Genomic DNA, 14,608 nt, shown 5'->3' on the forward strand with positions numbered 1-14,608 from the left:
TTTCCCATCTTTTACATTTCATTGTGCTTTCAAAATTCAATAGTAAGCATTAACTAATATCTTTAAAGTGCCAGAAGTGCCCAAGAAGGCTGTTGTCGAAGAGAAAGAACCAACTCCCGTGCTTAAAAAGCCTGTACTTAAGGAACCAGAGCCTCCTCCTGTTAAAGGTACATTTCAGCATTAATGCAGTTATAAAGAATGTGGTTTTGATGCAGGTGTTTAAAGCAGATGTCTGGGAGATTCTTGTTCTGTCTGTGCTCCGTTGCTTAAAATTTCTTTTGTAAACAATACTGTTGGTTCAGTCCAGTGTGTGAGAGAGAAAGTGCTTAGCTGTGCTGAACTTCATCATGACTGCTTTCTCTGTGTCCTAGTATGCAAAAACACAATTGCTGATTTTGTTATAATTGTGCATTATGTTTCAATCTTCTTCGTCATATTAGCTACATATCTTTTGCCCCTTCTTAAAAGTAAAACTAATCTCTTTTAAGCACCCAAAGTACTTCGGAAAACTGTGCCAGTTTAAAAAGTAACTCTTGTTTTACCTAAAGAACCAGAACGCTTTGCTGTGTCTGAAGAAGAGACCATTAGTGTTTATGAAGAAGAAAAAGTCACTGTTGAATATGAAGAAGAAGTCGTCACTGTTGTTGCTGAAGAACGTGAACCTGCTATTGTGCCTAAGAAACCCAAGCCTACCATTGTCCCTAAGAAACCAGAAGCTGCAGCCGTGCCGAAACCACCAAAAGCTGTACTTAAAAAACCAGAACGCCCACCTGCTAAAGAGACCTTGGAATATGAAGAAGAACGAGAGGTGCAAACGATTGTTGGGTACAGAGAGCGAACACATGTTTCTGTCCACCAGGACATAGAGGCTATAGTTGCGCTTGAAGAACCCGAGAGTGCTTCAGCTTTTGAGATCACAGAGCCTGAGCAATACTTTATTGAGGAATCAGAGGAGATTATTTCACTTGAAGGACCCGAAGTTGTCCCAGAAGAACCAGAAGCCGTTGCTGCTCCAGAAGAAACGAAACCTGCTATTGTGCCAAAAAAGCCAAAGCCTACTGCTGTAGCTAAAAAGCCAGAACCTGCGGCTGCACCCAAGAAACCAGAACCTATTGTGGTGCCTAAAAAGCCGAAACTTGCTCCTGTACCTAAAAAACCAGAGCCTCAGAAGCCAGAACCCTTGTTTAAAAAGCCAGAACGCCCACCACCAGCTAAAGAGATCGAAGAGCACGAAGAGGAACGAGAGGTGCAGACTTTTATTGGAAAGAGAGAGCGACAACATGTTTCCGTCCACCTAGACATAGAGGCCATAACTCCTTTTGAGGAACCTGAGAGCGCTGCAGCTTATGAGATGGAAGAAGAAGAACAATACGTCATTGAGGGGTCCGAGGACATCGTTTCCCTTACAGGACCTGAGCCTGTTGCTGTCCCTGAGGAACCCCAAGTCGTTGCTGCTCCTGAGGAACCTAAGCCTGCTCTTGTGCCCAAGAAACCCAAGCCTGTTGCTGCGCCTAAGAAACCTGAACCCGAAGCTGCTCCCAAGAAACTGGAACACGTCGTGGTGACGAAAAAGCCGAAACCTGCCGCTGCGCCTAAAAAACCAGAGCTTGCGGCACCGCCCAAGAAGCCCGAACCCTTGTTCAAAAAACCAGAACGCCCACCAGCTAAAGAGATCGAAGAGCACGAAGAGGAACGAGAGGTGCAGACTTTTATCGGAAAGAGAGAGCGGCAGCATGTTTCCGTCCACCAAGACATAGAGGCCATAACTGCTTTTGGGGAACCTGAGAGCGCTGCAGCTTATGAGTTGGAAGAGGCAGAACAATACGTCATTGAGGGGTCTGAGGACATTCTTGCACTTGAAGCACCTAGAGCTGCTCCTGAGGAACCAGAAGTCATTGCTGCTCCTGGAGAGCCTACGGAAGTACCTAAGAAACCAGCAAAAGGTATATGGCATAATCTTTTCCAGTACAACAAGTATGTCTTCCTTAAAGCAGAATGTTGACAAGCGTTGCTCTGCCAACTTTCTGCTGAGCAATTCGAAAAACTGCTCTTGTAAACAAAGTTGTTGTGTGTATACATTGGTGTGTGGGTGTGTGAAAGAGAGAAAGGTTCTTTCTGATTCTGCAAAGCAATTTGCTTAGGCCTGCAAGAATCTGAAATTTCCATTATTAATTGACGTGAAAGTAAAAAAAAAAAACCTTAAATGTATGAATGGAAACAGATTCAGGAAGGATTATTCATTTGAAGCTGGATGAAGGTGATGTCTGATGTGCCTGTGGGTTGATGGATCTATTTTTTCCCTGTCTTTTAACAAACCAACTAATATCTTTAAAGTGCCTGAGGTACCCAAGAAAGCTGTCCCAGAAAAGAAAGTACCAGTTCCTGTGGCTAAAAAAGTCAAACCGCCACCAGCTAAAGGTATATGACCACACCTAAAGAAGAAAATTTCTTTGTTCTTCTTAAAATACTCTCTTCTTCTGTACTGTCTCTCCTATAGTTTTTGCTTGACTGAAATAACCTAGTGTTCATTTTATAATACGAACTCTGTATGTATAATACGAAGTCTGTATGTCTCTAGATACGATGTACGTCTATGTATCTGTAGCATTAATCTTGCTTTTGATAATTCTTCGTTCCTCTTCTTAACATCTTGGTACCTCTTACTTCAATAATTCTCAAAGTAAAAATAGAAATATTATCTTTAAAGTGCCTGAAGAGCCCAAGAAAGTTGTTCCCGAAAAGAAAAAACCAGCTGCTGCACTTAAAAAACCAGAAGCTCCTCCCACAAAAGGTACTTTTATCATTCACAGAGAAAATCATTATCTTGCTTGCTGCGTTTGGTTCAGCTGTTGGATTTGTAAATCGTACTAATGTGTACAAATGACAGGCTGAGCCTAACTTGGGAGGGGATGGGGGTGAGGGAGTGTTTGTGTCCAAACACAATAGGTAACTTCAATACCTTCAGCAGCTCCGCTTTTGCTTTTAATGCCTTGTTTGTTTTACCTACATGAAAGTAAAACTAATTAACATTTCTTGAAGTCCCTGAAGTCCCTAAGAAAACTGTGCCAGAAGAAGAGGCCCCTCTTGCTGTTCCTAAAAAGCCGGAACCTCTGCCTGCAGAAGGTAGCTCTCCCTATTAATCACGACGTCATTCTTATCCAGACTGCTATGTCTGTTTTGTTTGGTCTTACATTTTATGTGGTCCTGTATGTATATGTAAGGCGGGGGTGGTGGTAGAGGACTCTGTCTGTTCTTTATGATGTCCATCTGTTGAAAGTTAACAGTCTGCCTTTCCTACCTTATTGTGGATTTAAAGCCACAGCCTTTAATGGCTGCAAGCAATTCTAACCGTGGAAAACCCATGCTTAGAATCTCGAACATTTGAATGAAACACAGCTGCATCAAATAGTTGCTTCGTACAAAATTGGACCTTATCAGGCCATCAAAGCTGCCCCAACTTCTTTGAAGGGGAAAAACACATGTATATATAAAAAAAATCTGTGAATCTGATGGCAACAATCCTTTTTTAAAATATGTGTGAATATAATCTGGACATACACTTTTCAAAAGCCCCATCAAATGCACAATATATTATATAGGCCTTTGTGCAGAGGGCTGCAGAGGGTTCCTAGAGGCCTGATGCAATTTCTGTTTACGAAAGCATCCATTTAAGGGCCTTCCATCCATTTATGTAAAAAAATACACTCTGACACTGGTGTGTTTGTTTGTGACTGTGTATGTTGTAATAATGTCCCCGCTATTTTGTGCAATATGTCTCCAATTCTTCTTGCCATTTGATCTTTTAAATGGCAATCTTATCTTCGTTGTCAATATTCTTTAAAGAGCCAGAAGTTACAGAGGAAATTGAACCGGAAGAACCAGTACCTGTTCCTATTCCAGAAACAGAGGAGATAATTCCAGATGAAGGTATATACTAAAGTGTGAATGAAATATACCAATTTCTTTTGCACCATCTCCATCTTGCTGAGTAAGAATTAGGTGTGTTTGTTCCGTGATGTGTACACTCCAGTATGTTTTGTTTTGTTATTTTTATGTGTGTGTTTGTATGCGTGTATTTCCTACGTTGTATTGCTTTCTGTAACTGTGTTGGTGATTCCCATTATCTTTGACCATGTAAACACCTTTCCCTCTTAATTGGCTTGGAAGTTTACTAATGACTTTTTCAAAAACTTTCTTGAACCTATGGGCCATCAGATATTTTGAGCTGAGTTGTTTATTTTGGCACTTGCATTACTGGGAGTTTTACGAATGGAGTCTATAAAAGCAGTTTATTTCCTTTGTTACATTAGATGGTTTACATCTGAGGTTTATATAGTATAATTACATTAGCACTGAATCTACCGCAATATCATTTAAAGAACCAGAACCGGAGAAGAAGATACCTGAAAAACCCAAACCCCGTGTACCTTTCCCACCAAAAGAGGAGGTTAAAGAGGAAAAGGTTCAGCTTAAAGGTATCAGCAGCGACCCCAACAGTATTTAACAACTTTTACTAAGCCCCAGTTTTATAACTAATGCCTATTGACACATAATAATGTTCTTTGAAAGTGTGGACTTTAGGCTGCCATCCTATTCCCACTCACCTGGGAGTAAGCCTGATTAAACTTACTTTTGAGTAGGTGTGTATAGGATTGCGCTGTTAATATATTAATGTAAGTCTAACTTAATGTTGTCTGAATGGTTTTCAGTCTAATGTCCCTACTCACTGATGGTTTTCATTTTTTTATTGTTTCTAAATTTGTAATTAGGGTTTGCAATCCAGATAGTTAATTTTACCTGTGCTCTAAGGCCTTATGCATGGTGTAGAAAACCTCCCGTTACATTCAATCAGTCACTGTGCTTTGCAGATAGAGAGCCTCCTTCAGATACCATCTTACCAAGAGCTTTGTTCCACATAATGTAGGAATCAGGCCTTAAGTGTCTTGGCACCTACCCATTGGAATTCTGTCCTATTAAACATTAGACAAGTGATGTCTCTGTTGCCTTTTTGGTACCTACTGACAATCTTCCTCTTTCAACAAGCCTTTTAAATAGAGATCTTTCCCAGTCTGCATCTGTATTGGAATTGTATTGGGTGTTTTTAGATGAATTAATTGTTTTGTCTTTTGTGTGTTTGCTGCCCTGGGCTCCTTTAACAAATGATGACGACGATGTCACCTCACAAACTGCTTTTGAAACTCTTCTGTGTCAACGTGTGGCATGTTTGTTTGCTTTCTGAGATTCACAAGTCCAGAGTCTCACTGAGTGTGTGAAACTTGTTTTATAGTTCATTGGATTGTATTTAGTTATTTGAAAGTGCATGTGTCAAGCATGGATGTAATATAGCTAGCATTCAGAATTAAGGATAGAGAAAATGGAACTCAAAGCATTATAGACAGGGAGGAAGATTTATTACTTCCTAATGAAAATCAGTAGTGGATTATCAAAATAAACAACTATATGTAGCTTTTCTAAAGGTTCCATAAAAAAGATTACTCCACATCTCACATTTTGCAATATTCTGATCTTATACAGCATCATGAAAAGATCAAACATAATTTAATATTTCAAAGTTGATCACCTAAGTAATATTTGGTCCTACAAGAATTGCATTTACTTTTGAAAAATATGTTCTTTTCCCACCATCTCAAATCAGAGGGAAATAGATCCTCTTCCCAAAACAAGATTCTACCCCACCACCACACACACTTTTGCAATAATAGTTTCACGCAAAATTCACAGCGAAAAACTTGGTTATAGGGTCTTTATAGCTCATGTCAAGAAGGAACATTGTGGCTACACAATCTATTAAAGTTTCAACAGAAGTGGATGTTCTCTCTGCTAAGTATATATAGATCCAGTGAAATCAAATTACTGTATGATCAGATATGCTAGAACCAAAGTAAGCACTGTAAAGTCTTCAGGCTTCCCTTCCCCAGTCCAAGCAGCCACTATGTGGTAAGTTGCCCACAGACCCTTGTGTCTTGTTCTCATCTTAAATAGCACTAGACTGTAGTTTTTAGTATATTTCACAAAGTAGTATATTTTTCATTCCGTTTCCATGTGTGACTTCCTGTGGTTGTTTTGTGTTCAACTCGATTCACTTTTTTATCTATTTTCTTTTTACTGAAGCATACTTTCATTTCGGATGGAGTATTCTGTGGCTTCTTCATCATGGCCTTGTTATCATGACTAACAATATTATACAGTGGCACCTCAGTTTTCAATCTTCTCAGAAGCCAAACATTTCGGTTTTCAACCGCCGAAAACCTTGAAGTAAATGCTTCCATTTTTGAATGTGCCTCAGAAGTCAAATGGATTCCACTGAGTCCCCCCCCCCAAGTTTCTCCATTGATTCTTCAGGCTGCCCTTTGTGTTTCAGTTTCCGAATGTTTCAGAAGTCGAACAGTCTTCTGGAACGGATTATGATCGAAAACTGAGGTAACACTGTATACACTAAAGTTAAAGTCAAAAATTAAAGTTTAGCAACAAAAATCGTGGTGGTTGTTGTTTTAGTTTTTTAAAGAATTCCTTCTGAAATAAAGTATCTTTGGAAGAGAGGACCAAACTTAACAAAGAGAAAAGTAAAGTAAAGTAGCGAATTTCTCCATGTTTTGTGATCATTCAAATGGAACTGAAAGGTATAGCTCTCTTATAATAGGAGGTATTTCAGTTCTAAATGCTTATTGTACATCAAGCATCCAATGGCAATGATTACATGTGCGCTTATTCTGAAATTAATATCATTTTAAGCACCTGGACTGAAGCCACGGAGACCCACACCTGAGCCTCCCGCTCCACCACCTAAAGAAGAAGTTGTTTTGAAAAAAGGTAATTTAGCCGTGTTGCTTTTTTCAAAAACCGGAGGACCCCACTGCTGTGATATTCCAGTCCTAATGCCACATTGTGAGGTCTGACTGCAAAAGCTAAGACACTTCAGCTTCTTCTTGCATCCAACTATAGGATCTCGAGAAGCCCATAAACAATTTCCTCAAGCAGGCTAACTCCTTTGCTTGTTCAAAGAAAATGCTAGTTCTAGACATGCCAATTCTAGGCAGAAAGCTCTACTAGCAACCATAGCTGATGCTGGAAGCTCCCAGACAGTTGGAATTTCAAAGGTGTCTACTTTATTTGCAACATAAAGAAAGCTGTTGTTGCTTTTGCTTTTGAATATACAGTAATTGGTGCTTTGATTTCACCTGCAATTCTAAAAAGGACTTCTTAATGGAGACTTGATTGTAGATTATCACACCATGCAGATTTTAAGTGGTGATCAGTTTATCAGCCTTGAGAGGTCACTATTCTCCAGATGTAAAACCAAGCCTATTTGTTGGCCTATGTCATTTATTAATAAAGTTCCTCATCACTTCATCACACTGTTCTTGAAAGAAAATTGTTTTTCTTTTAAAGTCACAAGAGCAGTTAAGAAACCAGAGGAAGAACCTAAGCCAGAGAAGGAACCCAAAGCTCCACCCAAGCCTCTTGAAAAGATTAAGAAGCCTGAAGGTACAACGAAAATCAGATTGCCATGAGGTTAAGCAGTGGGAGACCCTTCTTAGATCCCCATATTCACAAATACTTTCTGAATCTGAAACAGTAAACCATCTGAATTTTGAATAGTTCTTCAGCATGGAAATAAAAATCCCATGTGGAATATTCAGAAATTTGGGGACACAATCTGTAATGTAACACATTTCCCTCTCCCATCCCCTTGACACACTCTGTCTTTTCAGTCTTCACTTTGTAAGAACTCTTGTAGAAAGCTACATCTGACATATTCTATAATTGATAGTTTTGATCTGTCTTCCTCATTATCGCTATTGTGTCCCAGCTGTCCATCTTCACCACATACAGTGTTTTGACAGGCTTTGAACTTATTTCTTATTTGTTTTAAATAAATCACACCAGCTACATGGCTCAGGATAAACTCGATTAATGCATCAGGGAAGTCAAAATATATGAATTCAGCTTCCGCATAAAACAAATATTTTTTTTAAGTGCCGGAGGTTGAAAAGAAGAAAACTGAGATCCCAGCTTTCAAGAAAAGGGAAGAAAAAGAAAAACCTGTGCCTGAACCAGCAAAAGGTACAAACATGCAGTGCTCTTATACAGTGCTTATACAACTAAAACCGCATTTGATCTTGAATATTGGTCTGTGAGCTGCACTAATCTTTAAAACAAGCCAGCTATAAATGCTCCCATCTTTGTGCTCTTCCAGCTGCTCCTTAATTCTTCATGCAGTACCTCATTTCTTCTTCTTCTTCTTCATTAAATGTCCTCTTATTTGTCTTTATATGGTTCAAGCCTGTTCTGTTCCCCTGAAGTAGTATATGAATTTCTTTAAGGCTTCTGTTAACTGTGCTGTTTGTCTCTCCAACTATTTTAATGCATTTTGTTGGCTTTGCAATGTTCTGTTAAAAAAAATAATTGATTGAACTACTTGTTATTTTTTTTGTTCAAAGTTCCAGAGCCTAAACCAGCCACAATTCCTGAACCAAAGCCTGCTACAGGTAGGACATTTTGAAACCACTGATTATAGACCATTTTCCTCCAATCTAGTTAACTCTGGTGTTAGCATAAAATCAATGGAGCACCAATATAATTTGAGCTTTTTTGAATCCCACCCTACGTCCTTATGTGCTGGTGCAACTCCTTGTTTTATCAGACTGTGGGCTTACATTTTAGCATTTGTAAATTATGCAATCACATTTGAGAATTCTGTAGTGTTCTGCTTATGTTTTGCTTGTTAAAGATCCATTCCAACAAGTTTGCTTCATCCCAGCTAATACCACTGTCTGTTTCTGTAAGAAACTAAGGCAGGTGAAAATCTATTTCACGATTCTAAGAAGTACTAGCAGTTCAAATCTATTCAGAAGTAAGCCCCATTGCCTTCAATGGGACTTACTCCCAGATAAATATGTGTAGGATTGCAGACTAAAAGGATTTTTTAAAAATGTGTATTGTCTAATGTTAATCATTGTTGTGCAGAAGTAGGTCCACTTAACTCAGTGTGGCCTTCCTAGTATGTGTGTTGAGGATTGCAACCTCAATAAATATATATATATATATATTAACTTTTTCTACAGCCCTAAAATCTCCTAAGCCTCCCGCAGAACCCAAACCTGAAGCAGCTCCTTTAACAACGCCAGTGGTTGGAAAGAAAGCAGGTATGACTATTACTTCAGTAATATATTCAAGGGCGGGACTGTATTATTATTCTGTAATATATTCAAGAGCAGGGTTGTATCACAATTCTATGAACTTTTGTATGAGTAGTCATGAGCACAACAATCATGAGAGAGTTTAAATGTTCTTACTCACAAAAATATTTACAATACACAACTCACTCAAGAACCTTTAGGGATCACATCTTGTTGTGCTATCAGTGTTCTTCAACGTCGAGTCTTCAGATGTGGTTGGACTACAACTCCCAGCCTCCTTAATCAATGGTGAAGGGAGATGTAGTGCAACAACATTTTGGGCCCAAACCTTGAATGGACACTGTCCTAAATAACATGCACATGTATAACCCCAATACAGTCTCTGCCACACATCTTTCACCCAGGACTCAATGATAGCAGATGGGGAAATGGGTACACTTAGCGGGAGGGCTTGAGGGTCCAAGAAGATGACACGACCATTACCACGAGGGAGGGAAATGAGGCTGAATTAAACCATTCATTCATTCATTCATTCATTCATTCATTCATTCATTTGAATATGCACAACTTCTCAGAAGTAATATGAATGCAAGAAGAAGCAACACTTTGAGGAAATAATAGCAGATAGATAGATAGATAGATTGATAGATAGATGATAGATAGATGATAGATAGATAGATAGATAGATAGATAGATAGATGATAGATGATAGATAGATAGATAGATAGATGATAGATAGATAGATAGATAGATAGATAGATGATAGATAGATGATAGATTAGATAGATAGATAGATAGATAGATAGATAGATAATAGTTTAAACTGGACTTCATTATCTAATACTGCTGTTGCTGTTTTATGTCAGAGCCTAAAACTACACCAAAGGAAGAAGCTGGCAAGGCTAAACTTCCTATTAAAGGTAAGAGAGATTAAAAAATGGAAAACTGCCCACCCCCAGCCTCTTTAAATATATAGTAATTGTGATCAAGAGTCCCAGTATTTATGCTATGAACTACCAAATAACTGACTATCTAGAATAAACCTGTGAGTCATTTGACAAATGAATGGCAAAGACACTCACATACCCTTTGTAGTCAACATTTTTACAATGAGTAGTGTCTCTTCTTTCAGAGAACCTAGGTGGCAGTAAGCTAAATTTTACTCAAAGTAGAGACCTATTGAAATTAATGCAGTCAAACCTCGGTTGTTGAACATAATCCGATCCAGAAGACCATTTGACTTGCAAAACGTTCAGCAACTGAATACTGAAAGCGGAAACCTAAATACAATATGGAAACTCAAAACAGAAGCCGCATACCATGTTCGGATTCTGAAAATCATTTGAAAACCAGAACAACTATTTCCAGGTTTTCGGCGTTCAGGAGCCGAAACATTCCAAAACGGAGGTGTTTGGGAACTGAGGTTTGACTGTAGACCTAACTTAGTCATGTCCATTAATTTTACTGGGTCTATGCAGAGAAAAAGGTAGCTGAACGCCACCCTCTGTTTTCATGTAACCATTTTCCCAAAGTGCAAATGGTACTTTAAATAAAGAGATTGGCTTTAGCATGCCTAAATTAACAGGATCACATAAAAATCTAGAATAATTGTATCTGTTTTTTATGTAATATTCCTGGACTTCAATAAGTAGACAGGAGTAGCATTATTTGCAATCAAATTAAAGAAAGGAGGTATGAAGTGTTTTGTTCTTTGGACAGAAGAATACTTTATCTGTAGGAACCACAAAGGACCAAGATAGGCTTCTACATGCCACAGCCATGCCTTACATTTTGTGTCTTGGTCATGCTAGAATGGGATTGGAATGTCAAAAGAACAGAACTGACCGGCTTGTATATAGAATAGATTTAAATGTTCTAGGGATAAACAAATTGCCACTTGAACAGAAAGAACTGCATGCTTTTCCTGCTGTGTTTAAGACTTGTCATCTTTCATCACACCTCTGCTGACTTTAACTGTGAGATTCATACAAATATCCCTTTTAAATATATTACTTGTAGCCAAAAAGACACCTTCACCAGCAGATGCCGAGAGGAGGAAATTAAGACCAGGAAGTGGTGGCGAGAAACCTCCAGATGAGCCTCCTTTCACATACCAGCTGAAAGCTGTGCCCCTCAAGTTTGTTACAGAAATTAAAGACATAGTGCTGACAGAAGCAGAGTCGGTAGGCTCTTCCGCCATCTTTGAGTGCCTCATCTCTCCCTCCACTGCCATTACCTCTTGGATGAAAGATGGCAGCAACATCCGCGAGAGTCCTAAGCACAGGTTCCTCTCTGATGGGAAAGACAGAAAGCTCCACATTATTGATGTCCAGCTTTCAGACGCTGGGGAATACACTTGTGTACTGAAACTGGGAAATAAAGAAAAGACCTCTACAGCGAAACTTATTGTTGAAGGTATTTTATGGCATCTCCAATTGGGCTTGAGTTGCTTATGCACATGTTATTTATGCCCCAAAGTTACATTTTATTTGCATTAGAGTTGATACATTGTTAATTAATGCCATCCATAGCACAATATTTTACAAAACACAATGGAACAGGTCCCTGGTCCCAAGTGTGTTACAATCAATATTTTAACATAGGGAGACAACAGAAGTAGCTAAGGAGTGTGTGTTTACTTCATTACACAAGCTTAGTTTTAGTGATAGCAAGGCATGGGGTCTTCCTTTATAAATTAAATTATACATACATGCCCCTAATTCAACAATTTATTCTGGGCATATGTACTCTGATGCGTGTACAGAATTTCCTGGCCGAGAAGAATATTGCTTTATTCATACATGTCGCACCCCTATAATGAATGGGATCCACCTCAAATCCAAGAGATAAGCATGTCTGTATGAGCACATGTTGATCTCTGAAGTTAGGTGATCATTCTAATGCGACAGCTTAAATTTCTATACTGTAGTTTATGGCAATGGTTCCCATTTGGCTAAGTCCTGTGGACTTCCTGTACTTCAAAAACCAAGCCACAACCCCCCTGCTTTTTTGGGGGGAGGGAATCTCTCTATGGTAGTTTTTATTACGTGAATGGTGCCATGGACCCCCTGTGCAGGTTACGCCAAGTGTAGATTGCTCAGAGCATGAGAGCATGAGACTCTTAATCTCAGGGTTGTGGGTTTGAGTCCCTGCATAGCAGGGAGTTGGATTAGAAGACCTTTGTGGCCCCTTCCATTGCTATAATTCTATGATTCTGTGACCCCCTTGGAGTCCGCGGACAACCAATTGGGAACCACTGGTTTGTGGGAGCGGGGAAAAGATGCAAATAATATTTCTTCTGTTCCCTAGAATTACCAGTGCGCTTCGTGAAGACTCTGGAGGAGGAGCTTACTGTCATCAAAGGGCAACCTTTTTATCTAAGTTGTGAGCTGAACAAAGAGAGAGATGTGGTCTGGAGAAAAGATGGAAAAATCATTAAAGACAAATCTGGAAAATTTGCTCTGGGTATTATTGGTTTGCAGCGCGCCATTACAATCATGGATGCCGATGACACTGATGGAGGTGTATACACTGTGACTGTGGATAATACTGACCTCATCTGTCAGTCAACTGTGAAAGTGGTTGGTAAGTTAAATTTCGAAACTGTGAAGTGTGTGCTTGGGATAAAATTGGGATATGAAGAAATTCTATTGAGTAATATTAAGCATTGTGCATTATTTTTGCTCTTATATGCTAGTCCTTTTACATTACTCTATCTTCACTGATCTATTTAAGAAGATTGGTTTTCACTTAAGTTGATTGTGTAATTAGTACTGAAATCATCTGAAGGTGTTTAGTGAAGAGCTGGTTTGACTAGAGCTGGAACTCAGTATTTAATTGCCAGCTAGAAAATGATTCTGTCACAATATCACACATTGCTGTACTCCCAAAAGCTTCAGGTAGAAATATATCAACCTGTGCAAAGTTTATAAAATTGCCTCTGTAGAAGTGCTAACAACTATACCAATTCAGTTCACAAGACTGAAGATCTGTGGTCATCCATGACTCACTTTGGGCAATCTTATTTGAGGGCAGGGAGAGGAATATTTAGCAATAACATCAAATTCCAGCAGTTCTGAGCAAAATGAGGGCATCCAAAAAAAAGAAGGAAGTAAAATGAGGCCATCAAAAATATGTTTGCATTTCTGCATATATATATATATATATATATATATATATATATATATGGGGGCGTTTCCAAGTAACCAAAATAATAATTAAAATAAAAATAAATTCTACTTTTCAATTTTAATAATATATTCAAAGCAGATAGACTGCAACACTTTTGTTGTATATTTTTAATTAATAACATATGTGGCAATGCCCAGGCATTTTATTCTGTGTTATCCAGGTTTTCATGGCACTTTGGCTATGTGGTAGCCATTTAATGCAATTAGAAAGAAGAGACGGGCAACCTTTCTCTCTCTCTCATGGCGCAAAGGACCCTTGTCATTCATCTCTACATGTATTATGCTAATTCTAATGGTTATTATTTTTGGTCATTTGTTATGCAGAAGTGATAAAAGACTGGCTAGTGAAGCCTATTAGAGACCAGCATGTGAAACCAAAGGGTACTGCTACCTTTTCTTGTGATGTCGTGAAGGATACACCAAATATTAAATGGTACAAAGGTGACGAGGAGATTCCTCTTGAACCCAATGACAAAACAGAAATTGTGAAAGATGGACCTCATCTCTTCCTCAAAATTAAGAACTGCATGCCAGAAGATCTCGGAGAATATGCCGTGGAAGTTGAAGGGAAGAGATACCCAGCTAAACTGACCCTGGGTGGTAAGCATCTTTTGAGTTTGATGCAATACATTTGCCAGGGGGGGTTACTTAATACAGTAAGACTAAAGATGGGATGGAAGTAAGAAAAAAGATGAAAGCCCGCAAGACCGTTGAAGTACTGTATTGATTGCATATATGTTATTAATTTGTTCATTTCTGAATGCCAGAACGTGAAGTTGATCTTCTTAAGCCCATTGAAGATGTTACTATTTATGAAAAAGAAACAGCCAACTTTGATTGTGAGATTTCTGAAGACGATGTCCCCGGTGAATGGAAACTGAAAGGAGAAACACTCAGACCCTCACCTGTAAGAATCTGTATTTAAGACCTCGTGAATTTGAATATAGTATAATTATGTTGGTCAATTGTGGCCCTGCAGAATACTTTAAAGAAGGATTAAGAACTGTTTGGGCTTATAGTTAATGTTAGTGTGGTTTTCAAAGAGGCACATTTTAATTATGAAACTTAAAATCTCAAAAGCATGGTATCTCCATACAACATAAACAACTGATCCTAGCTCACTGTATAGCTCACTGTCAGAATTTTACTTGCGACCCTAGGAAAGCTTTTGTAACCACATATGCAAGGAATTTTAGGGTGATTATTATTGAGTGCTATGGACAACCCCAAGTTTTGTTTAGCTCAGAGGAGGATGGA

At 38.8% G+C, this 14,608-nt stretch overlaps 1 protein-coding gene across 2 annotated transcripts in view; it reads left to right on the forward strand.

Annotated features, from left to right (window-relative positions):
* Positions 1–14,608, forward strand: part of LOC310826909 (titin-like) — a 288,837-nt gene that overhangs the window by 161,457 nt on the left and 112,772 nt on the right. For both annotated transcript variants that reach the window (XM_083702293.1, XM_083702294.1), the window contains 17 exons: positions 69–167; positions 549–1,943; positions 2,335–2,418; positions 2,708–2,791; positions 3,040–3,123; positions 3,844–3,927; positions 4,380–4,475; positions 6,754–6,831; positions 7,411–7,506; positions 7,999–8,085; positions 8,463–8,510; positions 9,087–9,167; positions 10,028–10,081; positions 11,181–11,576; positions 12,471–12,746; positions 13,676–13,951; positions 14,119–14,258. In XM_083702293.1, the coding sequence (XP_083558419.1) occupies positions 69–167; positions 549–1,943; positions 2,335–2,418; positions 2,708–2,791; positions 3,040–3,123; positions 3,844–3,927; positions 4,380–4,475; positions 6,754–6,831; positions 7,411–7,506; positions 7,999–8,085; positions 8,463–8,510; positions 9,087–9,167; positions 10,028–10,081; positions 11,181–11,576; positions 12,471–12,746; positions 13,676–13,951; positions 14,119–14,258 (3,458 nt within the window). The remainder of the gene's footprint in view (positions 1–68; positions 168–548; positions 1,944–2,334; positions 2,419–2,707; positions 2,792–3,039; positions 3,124–3,843; positions 3,928–4,379; positions 4,476–6,753; positions 6,832–7,410; positions 7,507–7,998; positions 8,086–8,462; positions 8,511–9,086; positions 9,168–10,027; positions 10,082–11,180; positions 11,577–12,470; positions 12,747–13,675; positions 13,952–14,118; positions 14,259–14,608) is intronic.

Source organism: Podarcis gaigeae (assembly GCF_964106915.1).
Source record: "Podarcis gaigeae genome assembly, chromosome: 1".
NCBI classification, from domain to species: Eukaryota; Metazoa; Chordata; class Lepidosauria; order Squamata; family Lacertidae; genus Podarcis; species Podarcis gaigeae.